General features: G+C 42.7%; 2 protein-coding genes across 4 annotated transcripts in view; one reads left to right on the top strand and one right to left on the bottom strand.

The window, feature by feature from the left end:
- Positions 1-11,047, top strand: part of RTN4IP1 (reticulon 4 interacting protein 1) — a 48,806-nt gene extending 37,759 nt beyond the window's left edge. For both annotated transcript variants that reach the window (XM_042939469.1, XM_042939470.1), the window contains 2 exons: positions 2,501-2,593; positions 10,920-11,047. In XM_042939469.1, coding sequence (XP_042795403.1) covers positions 2,501-2,593; positions 10,920-11,027 — 201 coding nt within the window. In that variant the 3' untranslated portion in view covers positions 11,028-11,047. The remainder of the gene's footprint in view (positions 1-2,500; positions 2,594-10,919) is intronic.
- Positions 11,048-12,316: 1,269 nt separating this feature from the next.
- The window catches only part of CRYBG1 (crystallin beta-gamma domain containing 1), a 54,450-nt gene continuing 45,531 nt past the window's right edge, over positions 12,317-21,235 (bottom strand). Inside the window, exons 16-20 of one of the 2 annotated variants that reach the window (XM_042939467.1) lie at positions 21,063-21,202; positions 18,737-18,860; positions 18,142-18,300; positions 16,490-16,652; positions 12,317-14,088 (exon numbers count right to left, since the gene is read on the bottom strand). In XM_042939467.1, the coding sequence (XP_042795401.1) occupies positions 14,000-14,088; positions 16,490-16,652; positions 18,142-18,300; positions 18,737-18,860; positions 21,063-21,202 (675 nt within the window). In that variant the 3' untranslated portion in view covers positions 12,317-13,999. Of the gene's footprint in view, positions 14,089-16,489; positions 16,653-18,141; positions 18,301-18,736; positions 18,861-21,062; positions 21,203-21,235 lie in introns of those variants that run through there. The other variant, XR_006202740.1, reaches the window with a different exon arrangement.

The raw sequence follows: 21,235 nt of genomic DNA, 5'->3' as shown, positions 1-21,235 counted from the left end.
GGTGGCCGGAAACGGCGTCCGTGCGCTGCTTTGGTACATGGAGAAAAGAATCTTAGCTGTCGTCATCTCTTCTTTCTCCTTTCACAAAACCCAGGCTTTCCAAGTGGTTTCAAGATAGAAGTTAAACTTTTCTGTAAGATTTCACAGTTTGTACTTGAGTGAGACCTCTTACAAGCTAGCCTTCTGAGTGGTCCTCTGAGAGTAACACAAGCACTTTCTCTTTCCTCCTACTTGAAAGAGGATAGTGGCGATCTCCTGTGAAAACCTTTTAAGTAGTTTCTGATGTCCTCCTGAGAATGTGCACGGTTAAAGCCTCATTGTAATGCTCCAAACTCCTGCCTGCTTTGGTTTACTTTCTCCTATAATGGCCTGGAAAAAATACACAGACCCCTTAGAGCACAGTATAAAAATTCTGCTGTTGCAGACCAAAAAGTTTCACTTTACAGGCCAACGTGCTAGAAAGAATTATAGACATGAATTTTTGACCGCTGTAGTTCTTCTTTAAAACCCTCAACAGTTACCAGAATGTTTTAATTGTCTGAGGCCAGGCCTTAGGGAGAAGTACAGGAACGGGTCTTTTGTGATTGTAGTTAACTGGGCCTTCTGTAAATTTGGGATGGTCTCAGTGCCTTCAAATGGTACTTTTTTTTTCCTTCTCTTTAACTACATTTGCCTAGACCAGTGCCTCACAACTTCTTTCATGCTGTGACACCTGTAGAAAATTACTAGTGTTTGAATAGATATTGCGTTTGTTCTGGGCCAAGAGCAAACTACCTGGAGACGTGTGCCAGCCTGGGCTCTGCCTTGCAACCTTGAGGGCTGAGGTGACTCAATCTCGTCATGCCTATTTTAGGGTAAGATTGGCTTTGTTTGCATCCTGTGGTCCTGGGATAATTATTATTGATGACTCATTGAACTCTCAGAATTGTTCCAGGTTAGGTAATAAATTACAGGGTCATTCATCCAAACCAGTAAGCCATTCCGGGTACAACCATTGCAAAGCTCTGCCCAGACAGCAGCTTGCTTTTATCTGTCTTTCTATAATCTTTTTTTAAATTTCATTTTTTTAAATTTACATCCAAATTAGTTAGCATATAGTGCAACAATGATTTCAGGAGTATATTCCTTCATGCCCCTTACCCATTTAGCCCATCCCCCCTCCCACAAGCCCTCCAGTAACCCTCAGTTTGTTCTCCATATTTATGAGTCTCTTCTGTTTTGTCCCCCTCCGTATTTTTTATATTATTTTTGTTTCTCTTCCCTTATGTTCATCTGTTTTGTTGTCTTTCTATAATCTTAAACTCTGATTTGTTATTGCCGCAATCTTTCCTCAATAAAGTTTGCTTTCAGCACTAGATAAGTATTTATTGAATAATAAATATAAATATTTATGCATATGATACCTTCTGCGTATCAGGCACTTTACATTCATTCTCATTTAATCCTTCCAACAACCATGTGAGCAAGGTATCGCCATTCTTTAGTCCAGGAAACTGGCTGACCTGTGTTTAGCTTGACCTAAATAACACAACTGTTAAGTGCCTGAGCTAAAGGAGCAGGGGAGTCCCATTGCACTTGACAATCTCATGCCATGGTAGTAGCTTCTGGCATGCTGAGGAAATGTGAGACAGAGGCCGTTGCGGGGAGGGAGATAGCATGGTGCTGGCTAATCCTGTAAGTACCTCTGGATGGCTCTCATCTAATGAAGTTGAATTGGGCAGGTCATTGAGGTATGTATCATAGAGAACCTCAGTTCACTTGTTATTTTGATAATGGCCTACCTTACCTTTGACATAAAGAATAACAATTAAAAGTGGGGGTTTGGCACTAAAGTGATCACAAACCCTCTGGGTAGAAGAATTTTCCTTATTTTTATCTGGGGATGTATTGTCCCATAATCGATTAGGTGGCTTGGGACTTGTTATAACTGTAGGGGGAGACCCAACCGTGATGTATAATGAACTTTATGCTTTGTTTTGCCCTTACAGCTGTCCTGTTCCTCTCAGAGCCAGAAAACTATCTGTGATTGGATTTCTTGTCTAAGATTATATTTTGGTGCCTTATTGCCCCTTAAGCATTCTTGAATTAGGTTTAAAAGCTCTTCTCTGTTGCCTCTGGGCTTTATTTAAACCCTAGTAGGGAAAGCGTAGAGGTCTTAGGCCCTAATTTCTCCTAAGGAAAAAATTGAGTGTGTAAGATTATTTAGACTATCATTTTAAGGACAGCTTTCCTGTGCTTACTTGCTTGTCATTCACAATTTAGCAAAAAAGCCTATGTTCACGTGGATACAGTTTGTTCATTCATTAATTTATTAAACATTAATGGAGCATCCATTCTCCATCAGTCACTGTGCTGTGGTGTTGGGCACACAGCTCACTGATTCAAAATGAATAGGAAATCAGTCTGTCTTAGTCATCCAGAAAATACTCTTCCCTAAATTTGCATTTAGTCAGATTGTATCCTTTCCTATATTTGACGTGTTTGCTTTTCTCCTTTTCAGCATTTTTGGCAAGGAGTCCATTATCGCTGGGCTTTTTTCATGGCCAGCGGTCTATATCTAGATGACATCGCAAAACTGGTGGATGAGGGAAAGGTACGTATTGCTAGAGCATCCCCTGGCATCTCCGTGACCTGCCCGCCAAGCCTGGTCACTGGGAATGCTCCAGGGGTAGGCATGGTCTGTGCACATTCTGCTTTTACGTGGCCACGTGTAAGTGCCATATTTTTGGTTCTGTCTCCATGGGAATTACAGATCTAGACTGCTACATTTAAAAAACAGCAACACAATCTGGTTCAGCCCCCTTAGTTTACAGGTGAAGAGGCAGGCCCAGAGAGGATATGTGATTTTCTCAGAGACACTTAGTTAGATGGTTAGGAGAGCTGGAATCTACAGCGAGGCTAATAGTATTTTGGTAATGGTCCTAAAAAGATGGCACCACACAGGTCATCTGTGCACACACTTGGGAGTTGACAGTAGCACTGCTCTGGAGCTTCTATAGTCCAAGGGTGAGGCTGCTCTGGAGGTAAGCAGATTCCCAGATGTGCCAGGTGAACAAATACTGTGGAATCTCCACCCTAAGAGAACTGGACCAGAAGTCAGGTCCCAAGTCTCCTGTTCCCCAGCTAGTGTCACATGCTCAAAGGGCAAATAGCGGTATGTCTGAGGGTCAGTGGGCAGGACATCTGTGAGGACTGGTGGGGATTTTGGTGGGGACCACCGGTTGATGGTTCTGACTGCTTGCGTCTGTCCTGCATGGACTCTGGTGAAAGACTCCTGCTTCTAGTCAGATCATCCCTGTTTGGGTGTCCGAGGCCTTTTAGGACAGCTGTGGGTTCAAAGGTTCCTCATCTACCACTGTTTATTTTGAGTTTTCACATGATCTTAACAGCTCTGACATTCTCTCTCTGGAAGAATAACCTGGAAGGAAAATTCATATTCTGGTGCTGATGTTTATGATTTTATTGAGAGACTATATGAAATTATAGGGTAGAGACCTTTATATACCCTAGACGGTTGCGTGAGGTCATAGGTAAAATGATTTTCATTTTACAGATGAGAAAACTGGCTCAGAGAGATAAAGGCACATGTTTAAGTTTGCAGAAGTGGGACCAGAAGGCACACTTCCTGACTCCCAGTCCTGTGCTTTTCCTTCTCCGTCATTCAGCTGCATCCTTAGTGCTTGAGGCTGATCTGGGACCTTAGCTTAAGTTGTCTCGTTCTTGTAACTTTAAAATGGGCAGGGAAAAATGATGGAGCAGGACCAGCTTTACACTGTATGATCCATGCTGGGCCATTTGGAAAGAGCCCCTCAAGATGGGCTTTCTTGTGCTGGTACCTGCACACCACTTTGATTTTGGAAAAGAATGATTTTAGGACCTACTGGTTACTTTTTGTGCATTTAGTTTTTTTATTCTGTTATAGCCATGGAACTATATGATAGAAAATGCCCTGCTACTGTTTCCCAGATTCTGTGGTTTCAAGATTACTTGCCTTTTCTCGGACTTCTAAGTCTTTGTGTGTCCTGGGTGGATGGTCTCAGCCTTATGACTGTATGTAAGTGCCTCTTGGTAGGGTTCTTCCCATATCCCGCAAGGATGCTTATTGCTAGGAAGAAGGAAATGAACAGTCATTAAATAATGTGGCCCATAGTTTTACACAGTCTTTCATGTGATTGGAGCCCCATTATTAGAGGGGTCCCCGTCCTCCAAAAGTGTACTGTACAGTTGTGCTTGTCCCAGTATCTGCACCAGGCTGTCCACGTGCTTACCATTGCTTTTTTGTATTCAAAATATTGTGGCTCCCCCTTTTTCTCTCTACCTGGAAATTCCTATTTATGCAACAGAGAAGAGAGGTGATTTGTGTATATGTAACTATTCAATTTGGCAGATAACTGGTAGAATGGCTAAAAGAGGACAAGGTAGAAATAAAGATGCCCTTGATGTGTCCTCAAACGAGGGTGAGTGAGGAAATATTCTTTTGGCTTTTGATTCTTCTCTCTCCTGACCAGCGTTATTTGGGCTCAGGAGTCATTTCTGACAGTGAAGGACTCTGGGACTGTGGAAGTTGGTTTGTGACGTTGGGTGCCGTGACGGGGTCAGCTGTGTTCTTGTGCATCCTGCATCACTCTGGGTGTGAGAGGGTGCCTGTCCATGCCGGGAAATTGGAGCAGGTAACAGAGCACACCTACTTCTGTATTGTGTGGTTAGTGGAGAGTATTAAATTGAATGAGGACATTGAAGTTCTTCCAAGCTTTGGCTGAGCGTTTGGTGAATCTCATTGGCAGGTATCTGATAGAGGGACTGTAATTATTTTTTGACAGTGTGAAGCCATGAACCAAAAGAACCTGTCTTTTTAAAATACTTTTAAGTGTTTGAATACATAATACATTTACAAGGTTCAAAATCCGAAAGGTAGGAAAAGTTACTTCATGAAATCTTCCTTTGACTGCTTTTCCTCAGTCACTGAGATTGTCCTTGTCAGATACAGCCATTGTTACCAGTTTCTTGGGTATTCCAAAGATGTACCGTGTATCGACAGGGTGATAGAAAAGAATGATTTGTAATTACCACACTGAGCGTAACAGACTGCTACTGAAATTGTGCTTTATGCCTTACAGTTATTTTGCATATTTTTCCTAAATACAATAAACATTTCTTGTTTTATATTATCCAGCGAGCTTTTTTGGGTTAGCATGCTCAAAGATTAGAAGTAGGAAAACCTAGCACGTGTCTAGTTTATTGTCTTCACCCCACCCCCTCATCCTGCCACTGTGTCTCATTGAAGAGAGAGGCCCCAAGAGATTATGTGACATGTTCAAGGGCCCAAGTCTCTTGACCTCCAGGACCATTCCTTCAACCACCCTTTGCTGTCAGTAATAGTTAAAAATCAATCAATCAATTTCTCATATAGTCTTCGTTGTTTTCTGCTTGTTCAAATAGTCATCTAAACACTTAGATAGGTGGAGTTTGAATTGTATCAACAAAGTCTTTCTGTATTTTTCAGTGTCTTTCAGGCCAGCAAGGAGGTTTTAAGGCAGATTTTTTAGACTGTAGTCAGCTATTGATAAGAATGACTGTGCTTTCAGGAAATATATATATATATGTATGTATGTATGTATTTGCTTGTGTATGCATTTATTCATTTCCTATTTGCTGCTGTAACAAATTGCTATAAATGTAGTGGCTTGAAACCACACGAACTTACTATCTTGTTGTTCTAGAGGCCAGAAGTCTAAAATGGGTCAGCAGGGCAGTGTTTCTTTTGGAGGCAGGCTGCAGGGGAGAATCTGTTCCCTTGCCTTCTTCAGCTTCTAGAGGCCACCTGTATTTCTTGGCTCAGTCTTGCATCACTTTGACTTCCACTTCCGTCATCCTGTCTCCCTCTGACTAACTGTCCTGCCTCCCTTTTCTAATGGCCCTTGTGATTACATTTGGCTCATCCAGATAATCCTGCCCATCTCAAGATCCTGAACTTAATAATGTCCTTGAAGCCCCTTTTGTCCTGTAAGTGATGATATTCACAGGTTTAGGGGCTTAGAATGTGGACATCTTTGGAAACCACTATTCTACCTACAGTGCATAAAGTATCTCAAAAGATATGAAAAAAACTTGAAATATTGGTTGCCTTGGAGGAGGAGAACTAGATGGCTGGGGCTGAAGTGTGGAAGGGAGATTTTTCTTTGTACCCTTTGATCTTTTTAACTATGTTTATTTGCACACATGTAGTTATTAAAGTTCTTTGATGTCGTGTACTTAACATTCACAGATTTGTTTAAGATCCTAGGTGACCAGCCAAGCTTCTTGACTGAGCAGTGAAAGAGATATCTCAGTTTATTTCTTTATTTTAGTTAGCATTAGAATAGTTCCTATATAACTTATTAGAACTTAATTCAGAACATTTACTGAGGGCCCACTAGTTTCACCTAGTAGGGTATGGAAATATGTGTTGGCCATGTTGAGTTACCTTCTGAACAATGATGTCCACTGGAACTTTCTGCAGTAATTGAAATGTTCTCTGCCTGCACTGTCCAATATGGTAGCCAGTAGCCACATGTGGCAATTGAACACTTGAAATGTGGCTAATCCTTCTGAGGGACTGGATTTTTCATTTTATTTACCTTTGATTACTTTACATAGCCACATGCAGCTAGATGTTACCATGTTGGACGGTGCAGCTTTAGAGAAAAATGTAATAAGTTCTGAGGCAAGCAATTTCCGAGACCTTTCTTGAGATCTGTGGCCTTAGTTTAGCAAGGGATTACATTTTAAAACTTTAAGCTTCTTGTTTGCAACTGGATTTTTTTCCCTCCATGGAGAGGATGTCATGATTAGGGATGGAATCCCGAGGACCGCTAGGAGAGAGTTCTCTTGCTGGAGAGGACAGGTACCTCATGGATCCCATCACCCTGCTGTTATTGCAGTCTTTCTAATGCAGCTGATTGTTTCTGTGGAGAAACGTAGGCCAAGTTTCTCCTCTTCTGGCTGGAAGGAGTGCCTTTTCCAGGGGGACCTAGGGACAAGTCCTGGATGCTTTCCAACATGGGAGCATTCACTCCTTTGGAGTGCACCCTCCATTAACCCTCCCCCACCCCCTTCTTACCACCTTTCTTCCTGCTTTGAGTTTTCTGGGACCCAGTTCCCAGAAATAGCCAGTCCAAGCAAAGCCCACTTCTTCCTTTTGTCTTCTTCATGTCTCCTTAGTTCAAGTCCCCTTCTACCTGGGAATATGGAATTTATCTAGAGGTCGCAGGGGCATACCTGTCTAAGAGTAGTGCTGGAACTGTGGCCCTGCTGCCCCTGCCTCCGGTCCCTGGTGCCGCACAGGTGTGTGGACTTGGATTTAGGCCAGGAGCCCTTAGGTCTCCCTTGTGTCTGTCATCTGTTCGTCTCTCTTCACACACCTCGCCCTCTGAGATCTGCAGTTTCTGTGCCCAGTGGAGGCTGAGGTCGAGGGCTCAGGAAGAGGTGGCTGGACTGTGGCTCACGCCCCCCTCCCCAGACTGCACCCGTGCCATGCAGGATGCAGGACCCTCACTTTGGCTCCTGTGCTAAAAGCTCTGACCTGCATTAGCACTTAACCACTTGCACTCCGCTTTCCTAATCTATCCAACAGGCTCGCTCAGATATTTAGGTCCCTTTTAAGCTCTACCGTTGTGTATTTTAAGCTCTACTGTTGTGAAAATGGGGATTGAGGGGATACCTCTCTGCCTACTGTTCTGCCTGCAGAGATGGTGTCCTCCCTCCACCAGCTCTCCTGCAAAGGGTTTCTCTTTCCTCTTCCCCTCAAGGGGCGGAGAGTTTCTGCCTCGGAGACAAGGAGGCTTGCCCGGCAGCTGCAAGCAACAATATTCCGAGGCCACGCCAGGCAGTTGAGGTTCCCATCGTCCCTGTGTTCTCACAGAAGGGATGTCAGGCAGCAGGTGCCAAGTCCTGGGGTCTGGCTTTTACAGCCTTTGTGTAAGAAAGGTAAGGCACAACCAGGAGGGCCTGACTTTGGGTCCAAGACCGAATGAACGCTGCTGCCATGAGCGTCTCCCAGTCATCTGCCAGCCCCGTGCATCTGCGTAGCGGGAAGTGTGGTGTGAACCCACCCGCTTTATAACAGGGCTCCCTGTGCCGGCTGGACTATAGCAGTGTCATCACATAAATGTCCCCACCTCACTGGGAGTAACCTTTCTTTCCCCTCTCTGGATTTTGACTCTGATCTCTTTGTCCGTAACAAACAAGCATTCTAGGTCTGATGTGAGGCTATATGTAGACACTGCTCCATTATCCAGTTAATCTCCATTTGCTGTCACCTATTCAGCCAACAGTGGCATCTGCCTGCCTGTTGATCGAAAGCCTTTTTTTTCATTGTCACTTACGGGAACAGCTGAATGACTCATTATGGGCCAGTCAGCCCTCTGGGGTTATTCGGCACAATAGGCCTGACCAGCCAGATTAAAGTGTGCGGTCACTGCAGGCCGGCTGTGTCATCAGTTCGGGGTCTGTGTCTCCGGTCAGAGTTCTAAAGTGAGCATAGCTAGCCGAGCCTGGGCAGTTCGCTCTAGAGTTGAGCAGGTGGCTTCACGGTTCTCCCTGACCGACTGTAACACCGTGGCTGTGTTGCGTTTGTTGCCGGTGTTCAAAGCTCAGTGAAAAGCTGATGTTATTGCCTCCTTTCTTTCCTTGGTTTACCCTCAGGAGCCTGTTTTGTCTAGCTGCTCTGGGTTAGTGCCTAACATTTAGAGGGTAGACACTTGGTCAATCTTTGTGTGATTCTGAATGAATGTGTCTGACACAAGTCAGGGACCCTAAGATTAAGGCAAAAGGCTGCGGGGATTCCCACTCCAGTGGGCACTAAACTCACCTGGAAAGCTTACTGAAAATGCATGGTCTCCACCCCACCCCACCCCCTAGAGATTCTGGCTTAGTTGTTCTAACTGGAGACCAAGGACTCTGAATTTTAAAGAATTTTTTTTAACGTTTATTTATTTTTGAGAGAGAGAGAGACAGAATGTGAGAGGGAGACACAAAATCAGGAGGAGGCTCCAGGCTCTGAGCTGTCAGCACAGAGCCCGGTGCGGGGCTGAACTCACAAACCGTGAGATCGTGACCTGAGCCGAAGTCAGATGCTCAACCGACTAAGCCACCCAGGCGCCCCAAGGACACTGCAGTTTAAGCCTGCATTCAGGTGGTTCCTTTTTAGGTAATTAGCACTCAAAAAACAATGTCCCAGGGGCTTTAAAGAGAGTGATAGGTTCAGGAAGTTTCACGTGCGATATGCAGGAAACAACTTCAGTGCCTTCCATTTTTATTTACCAGAGGAGGCAGATAGGTTTCATTTGGGGAGCCAGCTGATGTCTGTTCCTAGTGACTGTGGAGTTGAAAAAGATTCCGAGGTCATGCTTAGCTTGCTGGGGAGGACTGTGGTTGTTAATCAGTAATGTCCCCAGGTGTGGATGGGAGTGTACATGTGTACACGTGAAGTTGGACAACTCATTTAACTCTAGGTCTTGATTTCCTCATCTGTAAATGGAAATAATACTGCTACCTACCTCATAATGTGGCCTTAGGGATTAAATGGGGTAAAATCCATAGAGCGCTTAAAAGAGGACAATACATGCTGTTACTTCTGTCATGAGCTTATCGTGATTTGTGGGTACAAAAGAATTTTAAACTCTTTGGAGAAGGGAACTTCTGGAGCCCGAGATACTCTCCTGGTGACAGGGCTGTAAAGTTCACATGAGAGGAAACTGCTTCAGATGCCTCTGAACCCCACGAGAACACATCTTTCTAGTAAAGTGTATGCACTGGCTTATGCCTTCTGACCCCTCCTCCCTGTCTATGGAGCTGTGGGAGGCAGTCCTCTGAAATACCCAGTGGACAATTATTGCTTTCTGCAGGAAGTTTGGAAAAGGAAGAGTTCGGTTGGATTTTTGCATCAGGAGAGAGGGTACTAAGTGGGACGTCCGTTCGGAAGGAGGTTGCTGGCAGTACTAACAATACAGTAAACAGAACCAGCAGCATTCCAGCACTTCCGAGCTGGCCGAGGTGGCTTTCCTGAACATTCTAACCAGCTGCTCTGCCATTTGGCAAACCCTCTCAGGACGGTTCCACCCCAGACAGTTCTCCTGAAACCCAAAGAACCCACGTAAGATTCTTGCTTCCCAGTTATCTTAGTGGTTTTCACCTAGGTGACATTTATTAAGCGCCTGTCCTGTGCCTTACATTGCGCTGAGTGTGGGGGCTGGTGTGCAAAAGAGGTGGCCTGTGCCACAGGTACTGTAAGCTTGGGCTGATAGGCCAAACATTTAACACATTATAAAAAAGAATCTGCCCTTATTCTGTACACTGCCTACAAGGGGGCCACAGAGATACATACAGCAAAACCTTGGGATGCCCCGTTGGGTGTTTACCCTACCCAACAGAGTGGCTGAGACAAATACGCAGCTGTGACGGGCAGTCTGTGTGGAGGGCCATCCAAGTCCCATAGCAGTTCCGAGAGAATGTACTGCAAACTCGGGGGTCGGGAAGGGTAGTGTGAGGCCTGGGCTGGGACGGTGGTAGAACTGACAGAGGGGCACAAATTCCCATTGTTCAGACGGTGATGAGTCGGCCATTTTGGTGAAGTGTGGAGTCTGTATGCGGGCCGAGGTTGGGATGGTGGTGGCCTTTGAATGCGTGGCTGGGAGCTGTGGAAGGGCTCTGCATAGGAGAGTGACGCGACCCAGCACAGCTACCTTCCAGGGATGCAGTGAGGCAGGAGAAGAGACAGGAGTGGGGCCGCCGTCGTGGCGTGGTGGTCAGCTCCTCATCTAGGTGCGAGATAGAACCGGGAGACTGGCCTCAAGGGACATGGTGAGGACACCGTTGACCCATCTGCCTTGAAAACCTACATCTTTCCTCCCCTCCAATCAACTTCTTCTTGTGTCTTACAGATTCAGCCAGTTATTGAAAAAACATTCCCTTTCTCTAAAGTTCCAGAAGCCTTCCTGAAGGTAGAAAGAGGACACGCGAGAGGAAAGACTGTAATTAATGTCATTTAAATAAACTCTCGGTTTGGTGATTGTTGGCTCTTATTCGGTGAGTGCCTCTCAGCCCCAAATTTCTAGTACCCATCACTTTCCAGATTAGATGATGAGTTCCGTGATACAAGTTTAAAAATACAGACACCTATTTGCCAGTAATTTCTTGTTCTTTGAACTGAGCACAGAGAGTCATTTCTAGCCATACCACCACCCTCTGCACGTCACCCTGCTCGACATCTGTGCATTCTTGTTTGCCGAGAGGTCCTCTGACCCAAGCACCAGGGACACACAAGTAAGGAAGACATTACATGAAAATATCCACACTTGGACTTGTCTATAAAGTCAGCGAAAATTGCATTGTTTTTTTCAAGCTGTTTTTCACACCAGATTTGCACAGTTGTGGCATCTTCTGTTCTAGTAGCTCAAAGTCTTTTATTAATGTTTGTGAGATACTAAAACTTTTGGCATATGGGTGGAGGGTGGCATGAAGAACTTAAAGCTACTTCTTAAAAAAGTGCTCACTGATGAATCCAACTGGACAAGGCTTCCTTTGCTTTACTGTGGTCGTAACCACCCTCAAAGTTGTAAATCTCTTAGGGTCACATATAAAAATCTAGCTGATTTGGTTGTTTAGTCTCAAGGAAATGGAAGGTGATGGTAAAGTTTCTAACTTTTTAAAACCCTTACATTTAGCATGAGGGCTAGGCCTCCTTTACCAACTAAAACATGCTCCTCTGAGGACTTGTCCGTGGAAATTGCAACCCTTCTCCAGTTTCTCACCTTAAATGCCTGTACTTAGTTATCTCGCCAGTAAGCAGCTTTTGAATCTCTAGTCTGTGACCTTCATTCAAGGTAAGTGTTTATTTCCTGTGGCATTCCTCCTCGCTCCTGCACCTTAGATACTAAGCTTTTAGCTTTGGACATGGACTTGAGTAACCTGATACTCAGTCTGTGCCTATTACACACTCATTTGGTAACCCTGGATGAGGGCTTTTCTCTGGAATTGCTGGTCTCACCGGCACAAATACATTTTAAGAGAAAGAAAGTGGTGTTCTCGTCAGTACCGGCCACTTCTGACTTCCGTGTGAACAGTCTCAGCACTTTTCTTGAGGGCGCCGGGGTGGTATAGCGAGGGGAGGGAAGGCCTCACTTACCCTCATGTCCTCTCTCTTCACCAAGGAGTCTGGAAAGAAACTTTTCCCCACCGTTTTTCCAGCACTGCCTCCTCCCCCGCAGTCATCTGTGTCTAATCTGCCCCGGTGAAGCGTTGGAAGGGCTACTGCAAGGACGCTCGCACATCTCCTCAATACAGTTAACCAGAAACCAGTTTATTCGAAATAAATTCAAAACAGGCTACTGCAACATGACTCCAGCACACTGTAGTGATCCACACAGAGGCCTAAAATCGGAACTCCACATCATCTAAGAACAAGACCTGTTGGCAGCCGTTGGACACGTGCAGGTGTTCCTTTAAAACCCAAGATAAGCTACTGACCACAACTGCCTATCCAAGCCTCCAGGGAGGAGCAATGGTTAGGAAGTGGAAACACTGGAACAGATAAAAAGGAAATGAGATTTGTTCTTCCTGTGACCAGAGCACCAGTATTATTAACAAGGATAATGAAATATGGACAAAAGGGGGAAGAGTCTATCCAAAGAATGTTTAGCAGTTTTGTTCAAACGAGAATACACTGTTTGAACTTATGGGTCCGTGTATTGTCAGCAGTTAAACTATTTCATTTTTCATTGAGATGCTGCATTTTAGGGTTTTCAGAGTTCTAAAATTTGACCAGCATTGCTTAAGGCCTCCTTTCGTTCGCGTTCTGGAGAGAATTGCTGGTCGTCATCTTGAACCTTCCACCTCTTTTTACCGCTACCAGAAGGCAGTGGCCGCACTCCATGCAGGCCTTGTGCCAATGCAGCGGGATAGGAAGGCAGGAAATTAGGCTAAAGACCTGAGTTTAGCGAAGGATTATATAACATTTACTTCAGAACTAATCGTAGATGAGAGGATAGGCTAGTAAATTAGGGTCACGGTAACACTGTTCCGTAGCATCTGTAAGAAAAGCATTAAACACCACTTATTTGTGACATTCTAGGCCAGCCCACAAGTGGGTTAAAATAATCCAAATCCTGCTAATGTTAGCAGACCTGACAAGAAATCTTATAAATTTATTAACTTTTAGTACTAAGAAAATACTATTTTGTTTACTTAGTTCCTTAAAGTGTCATATAAGCCTTTCCCCACTTTGCTACAGAGCATAATTGATTACAGAAAACAGTAGGACCAAAATTATTGGCCTGGTATTTCTTCTCAGATGCTAAAGTCTTCTGCCTTACAAACTTGAGCTTTTTTCATTCCCTTTACTTTTTTTGAATTTTTTTTTTTTTTTTTTTTTTTGTTTTTTGTTTTTTTTTTTTGACAGCGTGTGAGCAGTGGAGTCTGGGAGACAAAGTATCAAAGTGGGCTCTGTCCTGACAGCAGCAAGCCCGATGCGGGGTTCCAGCTCATGAACCGTGAGATCATGTCCTGAGCTGAGGTTGGATGCTCAACCAACAGAACCATCCAGGTGCCCCTTATCCTTCCCTTTGAAGTGTAAGAGATTTGTAGGCCCACAAAGTATATTCAAGTCTGTTCCTGTTCTCTCCTGTCACTATCTTTGGAAATAATTTAAAATGTACAGAGTCTTGATATAACATTTTCTAAAAACACCCAAAAGCTGCTCTTGAGGCAACCTTTTTAAGCAGCTGCAGAAAGGAAATGAAAGAAGGACAAATTATTGGTTTAAAACTCATTATATAGTCTTTTGAAAAGATGAGACATAGTCCAGGTCATGGCAGTGTCATTCAAGCGTGGATTTAGAGTTACTGAAGAAGGAGCAAGTCCACTTTCCTCTTGGCTTGTCTGTTACCAGTCATTTTTTTTTTTTTTTTTTAACACGTAGCTGGAAGACCTCCAGAAATATTCCTCCTGCATTCTTTATTCAGATTTATAGGACCATGGCTTCCCAGACTTGTGTTAACTTCTCTTTGCTGACAGTGTTGAGGATGATGTGATTTTGGTCATACTGTGTACCCCCTGAAAGAAAGAAAAGGCACATAATAAAACGAAATGGTGTCTCTAGGAAAAAAAGCAGGGAGGAAAGCCCTGGAACACATCCCTGGGCAAAGAGGGTGAATCTACTGTTGGGTGTGTTAAAATCCCATCATAGGAGCACCAACAGCTCCTTCTCCTACTTGAGTCTTAAAAGCTAGTCCACAGTTACTCTTTAGATGTCTGAAACGGGGGTGTATGTGTGGGCATGTGTGGAATGGAAGAATCTAGAGAAGGGAAAAGGAAGAAAGAGATTGTGAAATATATTCAATGGTGGAATCATGGGTTTGAGATACCAGTGAGGAAAAAAGGCAGGTTGGAAACTAGTGGAATTGTCAGATGGAACAGGTTTTACATGAACAATGAAAAATGGCTTCATGAGGGCAGAGGGGAAGTGGGACCAACAGCCAGATACAGGGACAGGGCAACACTCCTACCACTGGGAACTCACTTGGTGTATGAAGATTCATAGCACTTGAGATGCTGTGTTCAGTACTGTAAAATTTGCATGGTCTCCGTAAACTCCCTTTCACCGGAATGTAAGAATATTTTCCAAGGGTGCCTACTAGATATTTAGATACTTCCCCATTGAAAGAAGAGGCCATTTTTTAACATGAAAGTGTTGTCTGATTTTTTTTTTTTCCCCAGTGTGGAATAAATACCTTCAAATACCTTATCCCTTTTTAGCGTTAAGTCTCTGCAGCAAGGTCCTATCACCATGGACTCCATCGAAATAAAAATCTGTTCATGTAGATGTGAGGTAGTATGACTGGTATTGAAATCTATTGCATCCTCAGGCCAAGAGGAATTAAATGTTCTTACTCTTTTTAGCATTTACAAAATATCAGTCTAAATTTTCAGACCTTCTGGATCTCTTGTAAGAGGAGTATATCATCGATATCCAGAGCCTCTGCACATCTAGGTGTTGCACAGAATACAAGAACAAGGTGCCTGGGGCCTTTATGTGTAAGTTTGTAGTGGGGAAAAAGAAGTTACCACCACCACCAAATCCCACTGTCTCCATTAAGACACACACATACTATATATTCCTTTGAGATTTGGGGATGTATGAAGATCACAGTGTCGTCTTGTTTCATTAAGATTGTGGTATCTTAACATTCTTTTTGTGTACATTACCTAATTAGAATCAGTCCTTGAGAAAGGACATAGGAAGAACTGAGATCATACCAGACTTTCGATATTTTTAAAGCAAGGAGGAATCCTCTTCCAATAATAATACTTGCTGTCTACCAAACGACTCCCTCCCCAGATATCAGGAGATATAGGTTACAAGAAAGACGCTTGGTCTGATAAGTCTTAGGGCAATGTTAGCAGGTAACAAATGGCTCCACAGCTGTAGCTAATGAAAATCCTAGTCTATTCGTGTACCAGAGAGGTATTTGTATCTCCCTTGCACAGGACGTGGGCCGTGCGGTTCTACTTCTTCATGTCCACAAGATGGCACCACTCTCCCATATTCTGAGAGATTTAAATTTAGTTTAACGAGGCAAGTGACTACTGCATCTGGCTACCTTAAGTAGATATACTGAGAGTTCACAAACATACTCAAGAGACACTGGACTTATTTATACTGCATTTTAGGAAGGGACCTTGGAGCTTTAAAGCAAAGACCTACGGAGGAAGCTCCTAGAGTCCCACATTTCTTGTCAAGACTAGAAGCCAGGCATCCTTATTCCTTGTTGACTGCCACTGTAGCAAGTGGGAAAACAAATCCTATGGAGCTTCTAGAATGTACGCTCTCTGAAGCCAAGCATTTTTCTCCCCTACTTTGGTACCCATATCTAGCAAAGAGTCTGCCACATACTGGGTACCCAATAAAAATACACGTTAAGAGAATAAAAAATGCTCGATGAGACTAACTCATAAAGATTACAAAACTGATCACATTCATAACAAACATGATTCTGTATTTTTCAAAAAAATGTTTCCAATTTAGTCACAGTTCTTTGATTTTGAAACCATCTTGTAAAGTTGATACGTGCATGTGCATGAGAATCCTCCACTCTACTCGCAGAATCAGGGCTTTTTGTGATTTTTAATCTAACACTGTTACAAGAAAACAAAACAAAAAAAGACAAATAGTTTGAAGTCAGCCTAGGTCTGCATTCCACCAAAGCACTTCTGGGTATGAGATGATTAACCTCTCTGACCCTCACTTTTTGGACTGTAAAATGGGACAGGAGGGCATACCACAGGGCTCGCAGGGTTGCTCTAGAGATGCCCTGAGCTCAGGTAAGTAAAGTGTTCAGCATTCAGCACAGTGGCTGGTGCACAGTATGGGATCTCTCACTATGCTCATTTTCAAAAGTAAAAACTAGATCTTTAGTTGAGTACAGACACAACAGAGAAAATAAATGATTCTTACCTTTGACATCTAAAACTAAATTTGGTTTCAACTTGCTGTAGATTCTGCCATCCGACTTCATGCTCCAGAACTGACTGTCGACATTCTGGTCAAGGGCCAGGCCCAGTTTGGAGCCCGAGGTCACGAGGCTCCCCACGATTGTCAGGCAGCAGTCTTCTGCTATCTGCTTACAGACAGATAAGACTGCTTAGAGGTGAGACACATTCAAGGATCGTGATCAGTTCTTGGCTCAAAGTGATTTTTAAAGTTGTCTTAGTTGTAGTTTCATTTACCCCACACGAGACATTTTCGCCAGAGGAACTGGGATCAAACAACAAATACTTATACCCTCATTTCAGATGACACGAGTGCCGGAAAGTTCAAGATTTCTGCCCTTTGTAAGGGAAACCTTAGAACATTTTTCCCGTTCAGAAATGACAATGATGTGAGGCTGGGTCTGTGGCTCTATCTCCCCTGGCCTAACCATCTCTGCTTAGCCTGACCCTTCTGGAATGTGACTGCATTTCTAATTTGAAAGGCTGCTATAACACTGAAGTGGCTAAAAAGGGCATTTTATCATTTTAAAACCTGAAATCCCAGTTATTCTCTTCTCTTTCCTTCATGAGAAATGTCCAATAAACATTTCTAAGAAGGCATGTTATCCAACTATAAAAAGAAAGAATAAAATACAAATACAGTGAAGTATGTTTTCACGCAAATATTTTAAGGGTCCTTTTCAAAAACGAATCTATCCTTTATATATAAACAGTGTGTGGCAATCATGTTCATCTGACATGAACACATACTGCTACAGAAAATGCTTATGAAAACTATATATTGAGATTAAAAGTGTAATCTAGGATACTTTATCTCAAAGTTAAATAACATCACTAAAATGTTTCTTAGAAATAACTGCTGAAAGGCAGTTTTCTTGAATTGTTTAAGATAATTCAAAAGCAGAAGTTGGCTTTTTAAAAATGCCTTCTAAATTCTAGCTACTTCTGTTTCTCAGGCTATTTCTTCTGTGCCTGTCTAAATATGACTTCCGCTTGCTGAAAGGATGATTCTCCCTCCAGCACAACAGACTCAATTAACAAGTGGTCCTTCTGCTGACTCATGGGGCACTGAGTTAAAAAATTGGGAGCAAACAGTCAAGCCCATAAAATCAAGGAGTTAAAGAGGATCTACAACAGAAGCATAAGCTTCTCTAATAAAGTCTTACTACATTCAACTTTTTAACATCTAGTATGGCAGGAGTGATGCAAGAGGGAGATGGGCCATTATCTACTTCACAAGGTGTGATAATTAGGAAATGGACTGTCTTGTACCCAGGGCATTATCTCTTCACCCTAGTCTGCGGGGGTCCTCCAAAATCAACCAATCAAGAATGATTTGCCATAGTGCTAGGGCTTATTGAAAAAAAACTATAAAAGATCAAGGAAATAGGGGAGAATAACCCAGACACTTCCTTTTATTACTATATAAAAATCAAGTATAAATACAAATACTCCATCTAGGATAAGTGCTAGATTTACCTCCCATTTTAAGTTCCTTGATTGGTTCTATCAGCTAAAAAATACTTTCATGAAAACCCTTCTAATTTATTTACGAAAGTGCTCCAGGAAGCATCTACTTGAAGAAAGATGCTATTACAAACACTTGTCTAAGCTCACCCTGCATTTGATGCATCCTTCTTGGTAAATCCAAATCTGATCATCAGCACCAACATCTTCCATGACCTGTATTCTGAGAAGCTTCAGATCCTCTAAGTTTCCATTGGTGGACATGAATAACCCTGTTGCTTTGTTTCGAAGTCTGAAATAAATTCGTTTCTGGAAGACAGAGACCCCAGCGATAGTCATCTATAAGTTGTACTGTTAGAAGCACAGAATAAGCATTAATAGAGGCAGAAACCAAAGTGAGGTTGGATTAGGGATAACTACTCTCCGCAAGAGTCTCAGAGGGTTTAGGATCTTCTCAATGCAGAGTCTGTCAGAATTTCAAAATGCCGGGGGCAGGGAGCCTGCCTGTGGACAGCCCAGGGCGTGGGACCCGCCATGTTTTGATGTTGGATGTGGTAGCATTTCTGAAAGCCGTCACAACCTTTCAGCACCAGAAACAGAGCCCAAATTTAAAGGAGTGGGGGCGCAGAGACCAAGGTTATACTTCAGTTTTATACCGAAACTAAAAGGTTGAATTATTATGTTTACGATAAAAGGTAAAGATTGCAGAGAAGAGTACTCAAAGTCTAGAAAAGGAATAAAGTACCTGAGCAAAAGGTCGTAGAGAACCTATTTGGCGGCAGCCACTGAATTCATACCAATTTGGGACTTCTGCTGGTGACAGTAGGAACTGCCGACCCCTGTAATTGCCATATTCATAAGTAACCCATCTGGGAAAAAAAAGTGGAAAACCACAGTAAGTGGCAGTATCCCTTTAACAGTTGCCTCTGATTATATTTTTATAATCAGTTTTTACACGGAGCTTTATACTTTAAATATACATTGGGAGAGAAAAAGAAACTATTTTCTAAAACACTTAAAGCACCTATTTATTGACAAATAGCAAATTCTTGGTACATGAGTATGCCACAAAGATCCATTTTTTTTTTTAATATTTATTTTTGAGAGAGAGAGAGACCATGAGTGGGGAAGGGCAGAGAGAGAGAGGGAGACACAGAAGCGAAAGCAGGCTCCAGGCTCTGAGCTGTCAGCACAGAGCCCGACACGGGGCTGGAACTCACGAACTGTGATATCATGACCTGAGCCCAAGTCAGATGCTTGACCTACTGAGCCATCCAGGATCCTATCTTGAAGAGAAATAGGTAAGTTTTTCCTCTAATAGGGCAATGAAATTCAGTTCTTTTTGCAAGATTGCCCTGTACCTCCTATGAGGTTTTTGTAAAACCTTTTCAGTTGTAATAATCTTATATTTAAATAGTTACTATTTGTAAAGTTCTTATTAGTGTGTGGCACATGATAAGTATTACATAAGGTTAAGTAAAAATAATAAAGCTTTGTTTAAAATGGGTATGGGGTGCTGGGAGCTCGGTTGGTGGAGCATCTGACTTTTGATTTCGGCTTGTGTCGTGATCCTAAGGTTGTTGGATCAAGTCCCGCATGGGGCCTGTTTGAGACTCTCTCTTCTCTCTTGCCCCGCCCCCAGTCATGCTCTTGCTTTCTCTCAAAAAAAAAAAAAAAAAAAAAATATATATATATATATATATGTAAAATAAAATAAAAATAAAATGGGTGTAATCTTCCTCAATCCAGAAAACTGAAGATTCTCCGGTCTCTTCCATCTGAAGATGCTAGTGCCCACCCCCGAAGAAGTTAAGGTCATGGCACACGGCATGCAAGCAACCCTCTTCTCTGGCTGATCTATTACATCAAGGAAGAATGTTCTCTACTTTTAGTCCTGGAACTTTAAAATGTCATCGTCTTAGTCATTTTATCATAAAAACAAATAATTAAAACCATTTGGGGAAAAAAAATCACCCATAATTCTACCACAGTAATAATCTACAACTGTTTTGTAAATAACTGTTGGCCCTTCCAACACTGATGCATACAGGGAGGCCATACCTATTGTTTTTATGAGGGAAAGAAATTTACTTTCTTATAAACATTATGTTGGTAGTCCTTGCTCACTTTTATATCTTAATTTCAAAATTCTTGTAACGTGAGAAAAATCTTCCCATGTCGGCCTTTAATCATTGTACACAGCATCTGCTATCAATTTCTGGGTAAAGAAAATCCAAACCCTTACTCTAAAACCAAAGGACTTGGTCTTTCAAAGGGAGAAGAAAAATCAGCTTCCTTTCTTACTTGCTTAAAAAAAAAAAAAAAGTGCTTAATGTGTTTACTGAGCACTGGTTTGCAAAGCATTCCTCTAGGAATTTGAGAGGACCCAAAGACAAAGTCCTTACCTTAAGTAAATTACAAATGTGGATGAAAAGATGAAATCTTCCTGACACATGGCTTTTCTCAATAGGAAAAATATATTATGAAGGTACATAATTATTAACCCTTACAGAAAATAGGATAAGAGGTTATATTTCAATTTGTTTAAGGTAGCACAGGACAGAAAGAAATGTGATCAAACCTAATTAAAATTTTTTTTTGAACAATTTTTTTAATGTTTATTTTGGAGACAGAGCATGACTGGGGGAGGGGCAGAGAGAGAGAGAGAGACACAATCCAAAGCAGGCTCCAGGCTCTGAGCTGCAGTATAGAGCCTGACATGGGGCTCGAACCCATGAACCTGAGCTGAAATTGGACACTTGACCGACCGAGCCACCCAGGCACCCCTTAAAAAAATTTTTTTTTAATGCTTTATTTATTTTTGAGAGAGAGAGACAAAGCACAAGCAGGGGAGGGATGGGGAGAGAGGGAGACAGAATCTACGAAGCAGGCTCCAGGCTCAGAGCTGTCAGCACAGAGCCTGACATGGGGCTCGAACCCCGTGAACCACGAGATCATGACCTTAGCTGAAGTCGGACGCTTAACCGACTGAGCTACCCAGGTGACTCTGATCACACCTAATTTTAAAAATCAAATATCTTATTGAATAAACAAGTAGGTAACTCACTTACATGCCACCAATCACCTGAACAGAGCGTATCTGTGTGTTGAATCCTAGGGATCGGAGATTAACTATTTCTGAATTAAGTTCGATCTTTTTTCCTTTGAAGCCTTCTCTTTCAAAAAGAATAATTGTTGGTTCAGAAAATTCCTATATAGGAACAAAAACAAGTGTTCCATTACT

This window comes from Panthera leo, chromosome B2, assembly GCF_018350215.1.
Source record: "Panthera leo isolate Ple1 chromosome B2, P.leo_Ple1_pat1.1, whole genome shotgun sequence".
NCBI classification, from domain to species: Eukaryota; Metazoa; Chordata; class Mammalia; order Carnivora; family Felidae; genus Panthera; species Panthera leo.
Note: the sequence above shows the minus strand (reverse complement) of the source record. Positions and strands in the feature narration are given on the sequence as shown.